Source organism: Peromyscus leucopus, chromosome 9, assembly GCF_004664715.2.
Source record: "Peromyscus leucopus breed LL Stock chromosome 9, UCI_PerLeu_2.1, whole genome shotgun sequence".
NCBI classification, from domain to species: domain Eukaryota; kingdom Metazoa; phylum Chordata; class Mammalia; order Rodentia; family Cricetidae; genus Peromyscus; species Peromyscus leucopus.
Genome location: NC_051070.1, coordinates 79644343 through 79663057, shown reverse-complemented (window position 1 = coordinate 79663057; position 18715 = coordinate 79644343). Strand labels below are relative to the sequence as shown.

Below are 18715 nucleotides of genomic sequence, written 5' to 3'. Positions count from 1 at the left end.
CTCAGGGCATGGACATGGTCCTTGGTTCTACACGATGCTTCTGAAGTGGAAGGACAGAATAATGACCTTCTGTTGAGCACAGACTTGTCCCAATTCCGGTGTCAAGTCCATTCAAACCTTGGAATCATGACACCCATGACGTTTTCCTTCTCTGGTTCCATGGGGGACTGTCACTTGCTGTTAGTTTGTGCATTAGATGGATTTCCTTAGCTAACCTGCCCTGCCTCCCTCCTTTTTCTGCCCAGTGGAAACACTCTGAGAGTGGCATTCTGTCTCCAACCCTGAGTGGGCTCCGGGCCATTTTGCCATTTCTTATTATTAGAATCTGTCACACTGGCAGGGTCTGACGTGAGAGGTCCTAACAAAAGGTCCCCATGAAAGGTATGAGTCAAAAAAGAGGAGATGTGCCTTAACAAGCAGACAAATTCATTCCACCTAATCATCAGCCAGTGCCCAAGAGAATCATCTGTTCCCTTACATCATTCTCCCTTTGCTCTCAGAAAACTGAGGTCTAATGCTTCCTGGATCTCATGACATGAAGCACTCTTCAAAGTGCTCAATGTTTCTGTTCGGGGCATCACCAATGAACTATGCTAGCCTAGGTGAGAGCTATCTCTTTGTATAAATTATCCGCCTGACGTGTCCCACATCAATCCTCATGTCTGTGCTTCTCTGCCTTGCTCAGATCTCAGAACTGGTGTCAGAAGTACCACGTGACCTTCTTGGACTCACTGTCTACCTCAGGTCTGGTGTACTGTTCAACAGTACACTCGGAATCCCTTGTTACTCAGAAAACTCTGACAGAGGCTGGGCTCAGGGGGGCTCCTCTTACACATATCCACATGTATGGTCACAGAAAGACCCTGATGGGGACTCCATGGCCACCCTTATCCCATTACCAGTGATCCTCCCACACCCAACGTAGGGTACCACTTCCTCCAAAACCTGCGAGGATTTCCTGATGTCTACAACAGGCAAGATCCTCCATGATTGGGAGGCTAGAATACACACACATTTTCAATTTGTGTGATGTGACTCCATGGACCCATCACTGTGGCCATACTACACCATGCACAGTGGTCTGAGCACAATCACTGTTTCCCTCCATCTTTCTGGTGATGTGAGACTTTCATGTGACAGACTTCGCCTCTCTATGCCCAAGCGCCTTCATCTGTCTTATGGGAGAGTTATACTTGCCCAGAAAGCTACAGTTATCAGTGAGTTTACATGCACAGCACTCCAGCAATGATGCCCGGGCAACCATGAACCCGAGGAGGTAGTAACACCTGTAGGGAATCTCCTATAAGTGATGGCAAATGGGACCTTCTTCACAAGTCAGCCTCAGCCATTCAGAGGGTGAGAGTATTTCCATGTTCACAGGTGCTATAAACCCTTACTCTGTTGTGTGGCATGGCCTTGCCTGTCTCCTTTTGAAAACAGGATTCCCCTCTACCACACTATACTTTAGACCCCTCAAAGACTTTTCACAACACTTTAAACACAGTGGGCCCTCACGAAACATTTGTGGGATGAAAATTAATCTGGGAGGTAAACCGGCACCTGAGGCACACACAGCCTTTCAGGGATCCACTGGAGAACACGGGTGGGAGCCCAGGTACAGATTCTCATCATCTGAGAAGGAAAGCACTTGAGAAAACAACACCTTGAATATGGCTCTGACAAACTGAAGGTAATTCAGCTGGAGATTCCTGGGCTGGTCACAGAGGGGAGGCAAGACACATAGTAGTCTGCTTTAAACGTTCACCACACGGCGGGCAGCAGACTGGAACTTGCTTTGCTAACTTTCCAGACAGCTTTCCTCAAACAGGGTCTGTGAGGACCCAAGTTAAAGACCTTTGACCCAGCTACTCAGAGCCAAAATTCTTGCCCTCTAGGGATTTAACATGGTTACCCTCCAAAGCAGCAATCCACTAGGGAGGGAGAATTGGACAACAGGTGTGGTGATCTGGGTGGAAACTAGGAGACATTCTTTCAATGACTCCAGATTAAGAAACCAGCAAAGAAGGGAAGTGACGGAGGGGGGGGGGGACGACACGGGACGGGACGGGGGACGGGACTCGGGGATCATGTGGCCCACTTCTCAGTGGGTCCAGTGCCCAAGGTTGTCTGCATTGCCCATCCATTCTCACTGCCATGGGCTCTGGCTGGCTATGGGGTTGTTTCTGTCAGGCTGACTAAAATATGTACTACCTCCATATCCAGACACACAAACACAAAAACAAGGCTGTCCTCGTAATGATCATACAGAGAATGGAGTGCCACTAAATCGCCAGGGTGAGCCTGACACCAGAACAAACAGGAGATGGGACCATTAGTGGAGAGGCCCCGCACTTCCTGCCGGCACACGATTTGGAAGAAGGCCTCACTCCGGGGCCTATTTTATTTGTAGAAGCCAGGGTGGTAAATTACAGACCGTCTCAGGCCATTCTGGGCTCTCAGTTTCTCTGCAGCTAGTCCTATTACCACCCATAGGCCACTAAAACCTGCCCACACTCAGAATGATTGATTCTGCTCCAAAGTGAGGCAGGGAAGCATGCCGGAAAGCCCACTTCAAACAAGTCATTAGCTTCTTTATGGATTTGGGGGGAGGGGTCATAAGGAATAGGACCAGGGAGTCCCATCTTCTGAAGAGTAAAAACGGGGTGTTTGAAGAGGGAGGAGGAAATAGGGAAGCAGGAAGGACCTGGGTATGAATCAGCAAAAGAGATCTGAAAAGAACAGGATCCAGGAGCCTCATCGGCAGTGCTATACATGCAAAGGCCAACAAGGAGGCCCTTCCGTTGGGTCCTTCATTGCTAGACTGGACGTGAAGTAAAATGGAGGACCCAGCAGAGAGACCCTATCCCTGCTTCTCCAGCATTAGATAGAGAATGTCAACCACCTGCAAGAAAAAAAACGTCCAAGGCAAAGGGGAGAGCCTCTCAGACACCCTGACTTGCGTGGGATCACATGTCCCATAGAAGCCCTGATGGAGACCGCTATGGACAGGTGAGATAACACATCAGATGACAGTAACTTTGGCGGGATCGTCAGCCCACAGGCACCAACATGAGAAGCCTGAGTTCTGTAGCTTGGCAAGTTTTGGCTCACCACCTGACCCCCATTTAGCTATTCTGATGTACCATGAAGCAGACAGCTCTGGCCTGGGATGACTGTCTCCCTCAGCCCCTCTCAGGCAGGCAATGAAAGCAAGATCCACTTTGAAAATTCTCCCCCATCATGCAAACTGACATGGGCATGCTTTTCAAAAACCCACAGCCAATCTGTTGATCATTACTTATTTACAAAGGCCTTCAGGCAGAAAGTCCTGTAAAAACCATACTTGATACGGTATACACTAGCTTTTTCTGCTTATGGAAAAAAGTCCCCCCAAGGCTACTTCAAACCATCACTTTCTATTGCACATAAAATGTAGCACGTAACACTAAAGTATTTAATATATATGCTATAATATATCTACGGGAAAGGCATTTGTGTAGAAGTATGTTACCCTGGATTTGGTAATTTGATGTTTTGCTGAAGGCTACGACTTAAAAAAGCCTCCACCTCTTACAGGAGGCCTGTCATCTTGGTACCCAAGAGCCAACAGAATAAAGAAGTACCCTTAAGCAGCAAAACTCTGACACAGCTTTGAAGCATATGAAAACAGTGTAACTCCTCAGAATTATTATTACTCAAGATCAAAGCAACGAGTCATACTTTACATAGCAAACAGGGACAGGGAATTTGGCTCCCAAGGTTTCACATTTTTCAGATTCCTCTTTATTTATTTATTTGCTTCTCTAAATTTAGGCAAAAGAAAGCACTTGGGCTTTTCTCTCCTTTAAATGGAGAAAACTATTAGCATTAGATAAGCCGATTACCTAAAGGTGAGTAAATAGGACTTGAATGCTAGGCTGACAACTGGCATGATAAAACACAGTTGGTGCATTTTATTCCTTCTCGTAATCTGTAAACATGCATGTAAATCAGTAGAGCCCCAGCAAGGCTGCACAGAGAGGACATAGGACACCGAGGAAAGCCTTTCAGGGGAGCAGAGAGGAGCACACATGACCATGGAGACAGAGAGAGCCAGGTGGATCTGCTACTGGGAATCCATGTCCCCATCACTGGAAGATAAGTGCCCACCTATGTCCTAGAGAGGTGGACACAGGTGAGGCAGGAATGCAGTGGAGAAGTGGTGAGTGGAAATAACCAATATTACATTTCAGTAAATTAAAGGACAGGGGTCCATGTCCATCTAAGAGGAAAGTCACGTCAGGGCGGCAGGCATTTCCAGAAGAGGAAACATTTAGGATGAGCAGTACAGTTCTGAAATCTCAGTCTCTTTCCTCCCTCTCTCCCCCTCTTCCTCTCTACACATCACACGTGAACGCGTACACACACACACACACACACACACACACACACACACACACACACTCACGGAGAACAGAGGACAATCTCATTCCTCAGAAGGCACCTTCCATCTTTCCTTTTGAGACAGGGTCTCTCACTGACTCAGAACTATCACGTAGTCCAGGGTGGTTGGCCAGCAAGCCCCAAGAACCACCTGTCTCCTTTCTCTCCAGTTTTAGGAATACCCACGAGCCTCTGTACCTGGCTCCTCCTCAGTACCTGTGGATTGTGGGTATCAACTCAGGTCTTTATGTTTGTATGGCAAACATTGAACCCTTTGAACTACCTGTAGGCCCTGAAATCATTCCTTTTCATTAAAGTGTTGGAGAGTCGAGAGGTCTGAGGAAATAGATGGTGGGATTGGGAGACAATCAAAGAGACAAACGTGATACAAGAAGAATTTACCCAACCAGGAACTTGTAGAGTTGTACTGAGGCTGTTTCGTTTGCTATTTATTAGATAATGTCAGGGTTTAGAAATGGGGGAAGAGGAAGGGATGGAGAGACAGACTGAGGAAGAGAGGAAGGAAAGAAGGAAAGAAGGAAGGACAGGAGGGAGGGAGGGAGGGGGAACAGGAGGATGCAAGCACAACAGTTCCATAATTAATATTGCTTTTAACCTGAGCAGAACTGGATTGCTTCTGAACTTTGCTTTGGCAAGCCCGCGGATTATTAAACTTTTCTTTTTTTTCTCAGTCAAAATCAATTAACAGAAATTTGATTTCCATCGACAGGATAAAAGGAAGGTAATCTTCAGGTTCATTTTTGATTGTGATGATACATCTCACATATGGCCTTAAGTACAGAAACCAGTCCTCAGAGGGACTCCAGCAGAAAGAGTCCTGCCGCAGGCAAACTAACCACAGAGTCCCTCTGATTGGATCCCAGTGTCATTAGTGCCACTGCTGTTTAGTAACTACACACAGACAGGACATGGTGACAGCTACGACTTTAAAGCCTATGTATTTTTCAAACAGCTTTTCAAACTGTTTTTCGTGACAGAATTTTTTTTTCAGCTCTATCATTAACTGCTGACGAGCTGTCAGAATAAATACTCCAGCCTCTAAGAAGCCATCGAACGATCGCTCGCCCCTCCCCCGCGGAGCTGAGTGACGAAGAAGGGTCTGGGCCTGGGCTCAGGCAGGTGGGGAGGCCTGAGAAGGAGCTGGGCCGGGCGGTGGCCATGCCAGGGTGGAGAGGGGGGATCTACTTACCTCATCAGCTTCGGGGAGGAGTTGGGTGAGTTCCTCATACCCCCGTTACGTTGTTTTTTTTTGGGTGACAGCGTTGGCGGCTGCTCATCTTCAACTGCAAATACAGGCAGCTTGTGAGATTATGAACAGTTTGAGGGCGGACTGCGAAACACAGGCAAGGTATCAAAGGACACACATTCAAGGCTCAGTCACTCACTAGAGAGTCAGGGCTGTCTTTAGAGGCCCAGTGACAAAGACAGAATGCGTTAGTCAGAGAGGCCAGCTGAGAGGAGGTTGAAGCAATATTGCCTTATGCACCAACCCTTGAGCATGCACTGAAAACAGACTAGAACCACCTAGAAATGCCCTGGTGTAAGAAAGAATGAGAAATAGTGATTTATCTACATATAAAAATACATGGCATTATTCTTCAGAGTTAATTTTGGTTAAGAGTTAATACTTTGCTTGCTTGAAATAATCAAATGAGTTTGCTTGTCACCAAAATCAGAAATGGAGGTGTATTTGAGGTAGCAGATTAACAGCCAGCCTGCCGGCTGCTTCTCCAAATGAACCAACGTCACTGGTTCCCAATCCTTGCACCCACAGCAAGAGCCTTGAAGAGAGGCAGTGATTCCAGACCTTAGCTGCCCATGTTGCGCTCACATCGTTCACAGGGCTGGTTACATTAGTGCATGTGGGCTCAAGGGGCCCCAGCCCAGCTCAGCTCTCTTCCTTGCAGCTGCCACCAGGGAGAGCGCTTGGGGCTGGAGAAGAGCATGGGAATGAAGGAGGAGGCTGTCACTGAAGGAGACCTCTTAATGATGTGGTGGCGGTGGGTGGGGGGATGGAGGGCAGCAGAAGAGGCCTGGAAACCGTAAACTTGCTTTCCAAATGTCTAAACCACACAGATCACTGAGCAATGGGAAGCTTTACTCACAGACAACACAACACACAGCACTCTGCTGCTTCTGCCCAAAGATACCACTAATAAGCGTTGGAGATGGGTTAGCCTGCACCATGCTTGTTTTGAGAGCACTCCTGGAAAATTAGCAGATGCTTGCCCAGCCTGTCACCCAAAGGGCATGTGCGACAAAATTCTAGCCCTGCTCTCCCCAACCCTCACACAGTCCAGGCTAAAACTGTAATGTGGTAACATAGGAACCTCGGATTCTTAGAGTTCACTGCCATAGGACTAGGAGGAAGCAGCCCTGAAACTCACAATGCATGGATGTTACCTTAAAACTAAGAAGAGAAATATTAGTAGTGGCAATGTCGAAAGAAGCTTGGTGTATGTCAATGTGTATGAGCCTTAGGTGGGGGAGCGGCAGCCAGCTCAGCTGCTTGCTACTGTCCAGAAGACCCAAAACAGCATGCACCCTACAGCACTTCCCTGAAAACTCTAAATAAACATAGGCCGTTAGGACACACTGTACCAAAGGGATTCAAACAATCTAACAGACCTCCAAATTTGCTTCAGAATGTCACACTTCTTCTGAGCCTCTGCGCTACTGTCAAGCTTGGGGTTACCTCACTCTGACTGACCCAAGGCAAGGGAAAGATGGTGTGACAAGGTGAGAGGACACCAGACGGAGTCAGGGCCAGAAAGGACCTGCAAAGGCTCACAAGCCCTTCCCTTCCCACTTGTCCCCTCCTCCACCCCACCCCCACCTCTCACCCTAGGCTCCCTAAAGGCTGAGACCCTATCAGTCACTTAGTGCTCCAGGCTGGGGCCTATGTGGCTGGGAGGATATCACATCTTATCAGAAATGAGTATGCACAGCAAATCACACTGTGACTGAACAGCACTTAAAAGATTAAAGGGAATAAACCACATAAATGGTATTGAAAAAAAATCACTTAGAGTTGATATGCATCTCTCAGCCAGCAAACAGGCACTCAGAGTTTGACCTGACTTCATCTTCCTTTCAAAGGACAGGGGGCAGGCATCCAAAGCAATCCAAGGCAGGTTAAAGTGTGAGTGTGTGTACGTGCGTGCACACCCATGCCTAAGTATACTTTTACAGTTGCCCACCTTCGGTTGGAGAAGGGAGCCTTGCACTGATTCTTTGCATAATCCAAGGCCACCTTTTAATACAGGCCACTGTTAAACTGCAGCAGGGTGACCTGGATGGTTGCTAGCACACTACTTCCATGAGTTTTTATTTTTTAGTGCATGTTTATTGGGGTTACAAATCATTCCCCTTTCATAACCTTACAGAACACCCCAAAAGTTCTTTCTTTCATCTGGCCTAGTCAACAAGGGCTAGCTTAACTCAAGACCACTACATGTTACCATGGCTGTGGCCAATTATGGGAAGAGTCTCTATGAGTCCCTTTCACTGGCTTTTCTGCTGGATTCATTCTTTGCTTAACTTTTCCTTCCCGGTTAGCTCTGGGCCTCCACTAAAGCATCCCCTTTGGTTAAGCATCCATTTTCCTTTTACCTAGTCACTGTTGTTTGCTGCCACGGCTCTTCAGATGGGAGATCTGCAAGTTAATATGTGTGAGCCAGCCCTAGGGAGACACCTCATTGTGGAAGGAATGGTAGGCCTGCTTCTATGCCAGGCAACTATTTATTTTCATTGCGACTCTGAGAGATCATCCATCATAATCATAGTGCATTTAAACTGGGATTTGTTCACTTCAATGGAACTATGTTCAAAGCTTTATTCGGAGCCTGGAAATCTGCTCCCTGAAGAGCTGGGACGGAAAATGTCCTCAGCTTAAATATATGAATGCTGTGTAATGGAGAACATTACACATGGCTTAGGTCTCACAAGAGGAGCAGGGATAAATTCTCCTTACTAAGTAGGACGTAAAACATATTTAATTATTATCCTTTCTAAGGGTTCCACCAATTTCTGTATATTTAAAGAAAGCAGATCTAGAAAAACTTCTAGCTGAGCTCTAAGGTATAATTCTTGTTTCATGGCTCTTATGACTACATGAGAGAAATAAAAATGGAATTAAAGGAAAGACTTAAATTTACTCACTTTCATGAAAGACAAACACGTTGAAGTAACCAGCCACTACCTCATGGGCACATATCCTCGAAGGCTTGTATTTTACCTGCTTTCTGGCTAATTGCGATATACCTTCCTAGCATTTCCCCTTGCCTCTGTGTGGAGCGAGCTGCATGAAGACATGTTCCTTTAAAGAAACCTGAGTTACCAGCTTCCTTAAAATACAAACAAGTTTGGGAATCTAATGTGGAATTTTTATAGGAGGCAAACTCTCTCCAGTCTCCAAGTCCTCATAAAATTCAAGGGCTTGTTTTTGCACATCCCTAAGTATAACACTTAATGTTCTGTTGTAACTTCCCAGCGCTCTCTTGTCTAATAGGCCCTGAATCTAACAGTTTTACAGTTTGGGGAGAAGAGTCAGCGTTAGAAAAATGTCAGGCCGGTCTAATGAGGCTTCAGATCCCCTGGTTTGCGCCGGAGTTTAATTTAAACTTACAATGATGTTTTAACATGTTTGCGTTTTCTTGACTAAAGAGGATTCATTATTTCAGTGACATAACCTCCAGACAATGCTCTGGGAATTGATTTAAGATGTGGTGGTAATTCCAACAGCCTTAATGCAGAGCTGAACATCTGTAACAACATTTCATTCCACTTTTCATCAGCATTCTGTTTTTAAGCAAGAGCAAAGCAGCATCTTCCAGAAACACTGGCCAGGGGCCTGGGCTTACTTCAAAATGATCACATATTTTACTAGATTGTTTTTTAAAAAGAAATCCCTGCATTTGTATTACTTTCTAAGCTGCAAATATTATGGCGGGGTCTGTCCACTGATGTCTTATGTAAGGTCCTTGAAATGGGCAATCACTACGATTTTCAGGTTGCCCGAGTAGCCTGATACTTGCATGGGATGAATCCAGCCTTCCTCTTCAGCCTGGGGCATTTCCCTCTTCCCTGTTTTCCTCCTGAGATTTAGGAGGGGGTAGGGGAGGATGAAGCTCAGAGATTTAAAGGTGGGTTTGTTGGCTGGGGTTAAAAAATAGCTCAAAGCAAATAAACTGAGAAAAGTAATAAAAGGCAACAACTCATAAACATGAGTCAAACAGCTATCTCCATTACGTTATTAATCACCACATCTGGAGTAACCCACATCTGCACACACTTAGCAGATCATTAGTAATGTCATATTCACACTGGAGTCACTCAGAAGAAATGGCATGCACAGCGGCTTGAACACAAAGACCTCAAGCTGAAGGGGCTTCCTACTAGAGTCGGGGCACAAGCCGCTAGTTGGAGAGTGGGGTCGTTTTACTGATTATCCATTATTTTTTTTATGGCTTTTCTGTTTCAGATTTTGTGGCCCAAACAAGCTAAATGCATGCTGAAAGCCACAGTAGTCCTCTCTCTTCTTCAACTGAGCTTAGCATGTCACAGTGAAACTCTGAGGGTTACCAGGCAATAATTAAACATTGGGACAAAACCCAGCGCTCCTTCACCTGGCTTGGGCACATGTCGAGAATTGGGAGTTGCATTCTTGTGCGCAAATGGGTCTTTGTGATAGCGTGCTCTAGCTTCAGCCTTGACTGCCGAACAATGAGGAGAGAAGAAAATTGAAATTAATCCCTAGTGAAATTGTTCATCACAAAAGTTACCAACTGGTTTTTAACACTAAATATAGCCATCATTTTGTATTGGAATGGAGGTTTCTCCCTCACGGCTGAAGAGAGGGTCCTTTTCTTCTCTTTCACTCCACTGACTTTCCTGAAATACTTTCTGGAGGGGCGGCATCTGAAAATTCAGAAAACAATCTCCTTTGTGTAGAAATCTCCAAACACACATAGAATTCCTCTTCTCCCCTAGGACACACAGACACACACACCAAAACCAGTTTCACAGCAGGATCAGGGCTATTAGCTCCTGAGAAGTGCTGGAGAGAATCCTGTTCAATAGTCTTTACATTTCAAGTCTTTATTCTTCATTGTTACTCTACTGCTTCTCATCCCAGACCGTCGGCCTGATCGGCCATCTTGGTTTTGACATCACTGCTTAACTTGATCCAAATCTAAATGCCATGCATCAGACACTCGTCAGAAAAAGTAGTATGGGGTTCTGGGAAAAACTCAGAGGTAGAGTACTGGCTTAGCATGTGCCATGTCCTGGGTTCTATCCCCAGTACCACCCCCTCAACAAAAACAACCAATAAATAGAGTGAGAGAGAATATGGTGTGTCATATTTTTCTGTGGCATCGGTGAGACATCGGAACTTTGCAGAGGGGTCATGTCTGGCTAACACTGAGGATAAACAGTGGCTGCATGATTGCTGGGGTAGAGGGTAACAACAGTATGTCTCCTAGCTTCTCCTCCAAGACAAACCATGGCATCCCCACAGTGATATCATCATTCTGCAATGAGATTCACCGTGGACAGAAACTCCTAGGCTGACTGAATTCCCTGAAATACCACTGCCTGCTCTCCAACAAGAAGTCTGGACGAATTAACCCTCAGGGTCGTACAATGTGGACCCGAGAGGAAAATGGACTCTAAATGACAGGAGGATGCTTCACCCCAGAGGCCTGTTGTATACTTAGGCCTGGCAACTGGGTGTGGGAGTCTCCTTAAGAAATGAGAGAAAGGCAAAGATAGTAAATCCCAGACAGGTAACCCATAGTGTGGGTTAGGTACCATGACTAGCACTTAACTGTTGATACAGGATGAAGCCTGTAGCTAGGAATTGCCATGAGCTCATCAGAGAGACTGAGTAGTAAGCATAGCTAAGATACCCACACCAAGAAGGGCAGTGGACAGCTCAATACCAGAGCACAGGGGACTCAGAGACATCATCCTTGGAAGGAGAATGTCTGGCCTGACAACCAGAGGCTGTATCTTCAAGAATTCTTCACAGGACCCCTACTAAAATCAATCTAAGAAAGTCGTCGTGAAAGATGGTACAAAATATTAATATACAAGTAATGAGAAGATGAAGGATGTTACTCCATAACCATCCTATCTCGAACATACAAAACTCTCTAAAATTGAACAGCCACATCTTCCTGAACATTATCCAGCTGGGCAATTTCACAACCTGTAGCTGAAAAAATAGGAAACAGATTTATTTGGAAAACTTGGAGGGCGTAGGTTATTAAAAGAATCTGTCATTATATAAAATGAAAATAGGACCTGCCCTGCACTAACCAGCACTGGGAACACCCACCCAATGGAGAGCTGGTAGGGCAGAGAAGGGAGGGTTTGTTGGTACTTTTCCATTTCTGGCTTTTGTGGTGCTCACAGAAGAATGGGAAGGGAGACTTTAAGGAACAATAGGTTACATAGAAGTTAATCACAGGGTATATTTCTGGCTCTATTCAGTGCCTAGAAAACCTGAATTGTGTAAGTTTGAGTCCATCAATATAGAGCAATGAAGGAATTCAGCTCCTACATGAGAGAGAGAAAAAAAAATACTACATGAATATGTTAACAGAATCCATGTGACCATCACTGTAATCTCCTTATGTAAATAGGAATAAAGGCTCCTCTAGAATCAAACTGGATAGACAGTATACACACGTTTATATGGGTATAAACATGTCCTATCCCAGTCTCTCAAACAACAATCCCCGTACCCTGTTTGCATCCCAGTAGGAGAGCCGTGTTCCTCAGAGAGCCTTATATCTAGGATCTCAGCTCATATATCTTCCCTGAACTCTGCCCCCACTATAATTATTTGCCCGTCACTCTGCCCTGTTCAGCATTCAGTAGAATATTCCTTTCAGAGATCTGGTTGCCTTTAGCCCTTTTCTTTCTTCCTTCTTTTTCTTGGAACAGACTGTCTCTATTGCCCCAAGTACAAAGAAGCTGAAGATCACCAGGCATTAGCTTCTAAACAAGACGACCCAGACAGGAACAATGGGGTTGGAGGAGGAAGCACAGGATTGAAATGAGAAACGCAAGACTATCCCTGAGTGATTCCAGTGGATCCGGAGCCTGGAAAGGCTACAGGAGAAGAGGACCACTTTCAGTTTGTTTGAGTCGAACTGGGGCCAGGCTTGCACAGAGCTCAACAAAAACAGCTCAGCCCTAACCCCCTTCCCTTTCATCTCTGCACCTTGTTCCCAGAGCCAACCAGATGGGGACAATTTCAGGTCAAAGGTAGATTCAATTCTTGCTTGTAGCCCTAGTGCGTGACATTCACACTTGGTGGATCCTATAGGGTACAGATGAAGGCTGCTCAGTTCCTGGCACCATCCTGGCCTTCTTCTTGCCTCTCTCATGTTTTTAGGGTCAACAGACATGCGGCCGACCATGGGTTTTTGTACAGCCCACAACTGTTAAAAGATTGGGGAAAACTATAAGGATAGTATTTCCTTATATTCCTAAGGAAATAATTCCTATTTAATATTCCTAAAATATTAAAAAGATGTTAGCTAGCCATGGGAGGGTATGTGGCCTGTAATCTCAGCACCTGAAAGGCTGAGGCAGGAAGATCATGGGTTTGAGCCCAGCCTGGATTCTACAGAGAATCTCAAGAACAAATAAAACTAAATTCCACTTTTAGTATCTATAAGGGAAACTGCCTGTGACCAGGGCTACCATCATTTGTTGACCTGTTGTCAATAGCTTCTTTTTCTCTATAACAGTGCCGAGTAACTTCATAACTTCATTGGAGGCCATATGGCCTACAAAACTCCAGACAGTAACTAACTGACCCTTGGCAGAAGAACTGTGTCCATGCCTGCAGCGGTCCCCTCTGCACATCTGTCCAGCATCCTCCCTTTCCAAAGGACATGGTCCTTCCCCATCAGCTCAAACAGCCAAGCAATACAATAAGGGTCAGAGTCTATTTGAAGCACACAGTTGGAAACTTGGGGACAGATAGAGGTCATTTAATGACACTAATATCCCTATGACCCAACCTGCTGTGGGCCCTGCTGGTTTCCTCATATTTGGAGGACTTGAGTCAGGTGAGTTCCACCTTTTTCGGTCAAGCTAACTTAGATTCATCTACCCGGTACTCTGAAAGTCAAGGCGAAAGCCTGTCTACTGTGAGTAATTCCTTGAAGCTGTCAGTATGTGCTGCTGGTCCGCCCTGTGAGAGCCCGTACAAGACAACAGATTAACCATTAGAGTAGATATGTTGAAAATATACAGCTTCAACCTTTCCCCGGCTAGCTCAGAGCGATATACAGATGATTATTTCAACCGTCAGCTGCCGCATAGATTTAAACCCCTGCACAGTAACTCCTGGATTCATCTGCCCCTTGTCAAACTGGCATAGCGTTAGTTGGAGGATACATGGTGTGGCAGTTTCACTGCGAATCCAGAATGATCCAGACGGCTGCTGTCTCTTTGTTAACAGGAAGCCAAACTGATGAGTTTGTAATGCGTTTCTTATCAAAGGTAGTTTCAGAGAAGAAAATGCACCCCATCAGCTTGGCAAGTATTTCATAGAGGCCAGATTATGGGCTTTAATCAGAGCATCTCCGTTGTTTTCTTGAAGAAATAGACAGGCCAGCATCCATCCCATTAAAATCATTTCATGCCAATGAATTATGTATTTATGAATTTATAATTATCCTTGATTCTTTCCTTCCTGCTGCATCCTTAATAAAATCGTCAGCTGGAGCCTACAGAGCAATGGTGCTTAATATATGAGCATCCTTTTTTATTTATTTTAAGCTTAGTGCTGATATTTTGGAGTCGTGTTCTGAAATCATCCTTGTGAGTGGTGGGGTTGCAATTCTCAACTCACACATTTAACAAAGGTACAATGAAATGGAATGGAATGTGTGGTACCTGGAAACAGATTGCCTTCTAACATGGCTTATTGTTGTGTAGTGCTGATTTTGCCATGGATCACATCAGGGCTCTCTCATATTATCAGAAGGAAAATCCCCATTGAGATGCCAGGCACTGTTCTTGGCACACTGAAAAGTCTCCCTCACATGGGTGGCCAAAGCTCCTAGCTTTCTGCTGGCCATTTTTGTTCTCCATCCTGTTGGATTCCATGGCTTAACACTGGCATTAAATCACTGTTTACTGGGTCATCTTTTAAAAAGATGAGATTATATTCATCATGGATTTTCCTCTGTTTTGACCATTTAAAGATATTACATGATACTCTTGACTCCCGAGATTTCGGGTATGCTCTTCAACCGCCTCCCCCACAGCCCATCCTGGCCCTGTCCATTTCTCAAGGGTATTCATGGTGCTGTGTCCACCACCCCACTGAATGGTACTAGGCAGACTTAAGCAGTGAATTATTTCTTCGGATCACTTCACGCTGTGTGCATGAGATTGCTAAGGACAGCCCTGGCAACTCAGGCTTCCTCCTGGATTTACAAATTGTCAGATATCCAAAGGAGTGGAGAGAGGATCATGCTGCCTAGGAACCTGAGACTTGCCACCTGCCCAGGGTGAGAAAGAAAAGAGAGATGGGGTCAGGCCTCTTGCGGACATCACCGCAAGCCCATGTCAACCTCTTCCAGTTACTGCTACACTGGTTTACATTTTCACTTTGGGTCGCGGGTTCCTATTAGCTTGTGTGTTTTGACTGGTATCTCACCTTCTTTCTGTCTCCCCCCCCCCCCCCGCCTCCCCCTAAGCAGCTTCCAATTAACATGACTGGTAGAAGATGTCAATCATAGTTTCACTTCTGTTTTCATTTTGCTGTTTATGTTTTTAAAATTTATATTTGCCCCGCTGATTCTGCCTTCTAAAGATGAGCCTAGAATCCAACTGTGTTTACATGAAGCTGTTTCCTAAACCATATATTATACAAATAAAGATCATTAATATTACCATTATCAGTTCATCCATAAACACTCTATCTGCCATGGAGTCCATTGTGTCAAGGGTCCCCTAGAATCCTAATATGTATTCCAGATGGTTACACGATATTTCTCTGAAACTCAGATAAAGGGAAAATGCATGGGTTTTTCAGTGCAATCCAGGTACCCGATGAAGAATGTCCTGACAGAACTCTTTAGAAATATGGTATGTTTTTAACCTTGGGAGGCAAGAACAGTTGAGATTGTGATTTTACACTAAACACAACATTTAGTATGTTTCTTAAGGACATAGTCACCTTCTAAAGACACTTTTGAACGATCAGATCATAATCCATTTCTACTACAATTTATAGTCAGGATACATCCTGTGCAGCATTTTAAAAATGCAAGCACACTGTGAGGACAAGGTGTGGGGCACAGAGGCAGGGCTTGAAGGTTTCGAGGGGTGTTCTGGTCCCATCTTCTTTGGGTTCAAGACTACACTAAAAGCAAATCCAGAACCAGAGCCTGGGTGTGCTTGTGTGCTCACTGTAATTTAGATCATTAGCCACCATAACCCCACCCATCAGAAGAGCATGAGGCTAGGGAATCTTGGAGTTAAGTCATTTACCTGAGTGACAGTTCTGACCCTCAATGTGTGTGTGTGTGTGTGTGTGTGTGTGTGTGTGTGTGTGTGTGTGTGTGCACAAACACACATGCATGCAAGTATGCATGCATATACTTATTCACATATATGGAGACCAGAGGTCAACATCAGAAGTCCTTCTCCATCTCTCTCACCTTAGCTTTTGAAACAGGGTCTCTCACTGATCCTGGAGTTCGAGGCTATGACTATACTAAGTGGGGCAGCAAGCTCCAGGGACTGTCCCGTTTCTGCCATTCCAATGCTGATATTCAAGGTATACATTTCCACACCCAACTTCTAATGTAGGTACTAGGGATTGAACTTTGATCCTCAAGCTCCCATGGCAAGAACTCTACTAACAGTCATCTCTACAGCCCTCTGAGCCTCTTTGGAGTTCTGTTCTCAGAGAAGTTCCTCAGCATTATAAGACCTATTGTCTTCCTTGTCAACTTGAGAGGTCAAATGCTCTGGAATAGCAGAGGTCACAAGGCGACAGACAGCGTGAAAAATAAATACCCTGCTAATTGAGGGACTTTGTAGAGAGATAATTGTTCAGCCAGAAATTAACCCATGAAACCAAGGATTTCTAACAACATTTAAAAATCTTACAGGAAGCCAGGTGCCCATCCTAGGACAGTCTCTTTCTCATAGACTAAGGGTTCAGCCCCTGGACTGGTACCCCACTGCTGAATACATGGCAGGTAGTCTGCAGTGGCATTTTTTTTTTTAAAGTGCAACATCCCCAAGACAGGACATTCTTAAGGCATGGTCTGTCTCCAAGTATCAGCTGGTGCTACATGGACAGAAGGGTAGGAGCTGTGCACGAGGACCTGAAGCCACCCTGCTGGGTCCAAACCTCTGCATCTGGAGGCTTACAAAACTTCAATTGGCTCTCCTATGCAATGTGAATGGACCAAGTACCTACATCCCAGGGATATTCTGAGAATGGATGGGAAGTGTGAAAAGCACATTGGCTAGTTCCCTTGTTAAGCTCTAAACTTTCTCTGTCACTGTTTTCTTAGCTAGAGGGATAACTTGGAAGTCTATTCTGGGATTGCAAGTCTATTGTCTTTCAATGGCATGGCACTCTATTTAAATGGGCTTTCACTCTCTTTCTGCCCCCGCCCCAAGCAAGCAACTGATCCTTTGTCCAAGTGGGAGAATGAGGTGGGTGTTCTGTACCACCCCCATCCTTTATATTACACTCACCCATCATCTTTGAACCATGCTTGCATGGCTCCAGTGAACTGCTCAGGCCAAATAATTAGGTTTGCCAAGTGTCATAAAACAAAGCAAGCCAGAAAAACCTTTAAATGGGCTCAATTGGAGGAGGCTGTGACAAATGAAACTCAGATGGCAACTGGAGAAACCCCACTGTTCCCTCTAAATTACAGGAAATTTGTGCTGCCTGACCATGAGGGGCAGCAGACTTCTGGTGGTAGGTCATGGGCTGGACATATGGTGGCAGGGCAGGTACTTGAAGGGATGGGGGAAGTTATGACTCCTTCCCATCATAACTTCCAGGTCTACTCAGCCTTCAAGGGGCAGGCTACACTCATCCTTTCCAGGAAATAGTCCTGGATGAGGTAGAGTCTGTCTTTCTTTAAGACTTTCTTGGTCCTTCTCATATTAGACCCTGTCATCTCCTTATTTAGTTCCATTATCAACTTGTTTCCTGTTGTAACATGTCCTGCTCCCCAACTAGACTTTGAAGTTCCTCTAATGTCATTCACATGTCGGAGTCTCTCCCAGGCTTGAGCCCCTGGTGAGGTTTACTAGTAAATTGATCCCAGTGGCTAGAGCCAGCATGGCAGAGTGGAAGGAACAGTCTTGTGGGCAGGAGCCCTGGCTTCTTGTTCCAAGGCCTAGATCTCACGTGTGGCATCGGCAAGACACTTCCCATCCTAGGGGATTGCAGATCATTAAATGTAAGACATTCCCAGCTCTGCTTAGTGATGATTTGAGCTGAACGCCGTCTCCTCTAATGTGGGAAATACCCACTGGAGCCAGCCATGGACTAAAAGCCACATAACTAGCCAGCCACAAATCACCCTCCAACACTTCCTACCAGACTCCACCTAGAAGGTTACTGAAGAGGGAAATGAAGACGGGTGTGCCGAGGAAAATCAGATTTCCTTGGTAATTAAAAGGCCCTGGCTTCCAAGGAAATGAACCAGGGAACCTTGGAGAATACCAATGCTTGAGTCTCATGCTGCCTATTCAACCAAAACCTGGGAAACAATGGGCTGAGGATGTAGTTAGAACAATGGGTTAGCAAGCAAAAGTTCCTAGGTTCAATTCCAAGCACTGCCTGAAAATAAATAAAGTAATTATGAAAACAAACAAAACCTCAGGGTATTGCTTTTTCTTGTGCTTTTCTTTTAAAAAAATCATTAAAAAGACATCTATTAAGAGAACCACAAGTTTAGCTGGAGAAACAAGACAGCTTCATCCCCCCCAAAAGAGTAATACACAAGTTATATAAAAAATAGCAACACAGAAATGTATGATGATGTCACATCGAGCTTAATAACCACCCCAGACAATAAGTGCTACAGAGTGGGCTATTCAGGGAACAAAAAGTAAGATTGGAGACAAGAATGGGATTCCAAGAAGAACCAGCCAGCTGTGTGACCCAGGCCACACAGTCCACTGGAATAAATGTCTGTAGTGGCAACAATGTGTGGGAAGAGCAGGCTAGGCAGAGGCAACAACCTGAGCAGAGCAAAGG

At 45.2% G+C, this 18715-nt stretch overlaps 1 protein-coding gene across 33 annotated transcripts in view; it reads right to left on the bottom strand.

Annotated features, from left to right (window-relative positions):
• Positions 1 to 18715, bottom strand: part of Kcnma1 (potassium calcium-activated channel subfamily M alpha 1) — a 709897-nt gene that overhangs the window by 88274 nt on the left and 602908 nt on the right. For 29 of the 33 annotated variants that reach the window (XM_028879652.2, XM_028879686.2, XM_028879668.2 and 26 more), the window contains one exon: positions 5633 to 5726. In XM_028879652.2, the coding sequence (XP_028735485.1) occupies positions 5633 to 5726 (94 nt within the window). Of the gene's footprint in view, positions 1 to 5632; positions 5727 to 10070; positions 10158 to 18715 lie in introns of all 33 variants that reach the window. The other 4 variants (XM_028879680.2, XM_028879676.2, XM_028879656.2 and 1 more) reach the window with 1 other exon arrangement.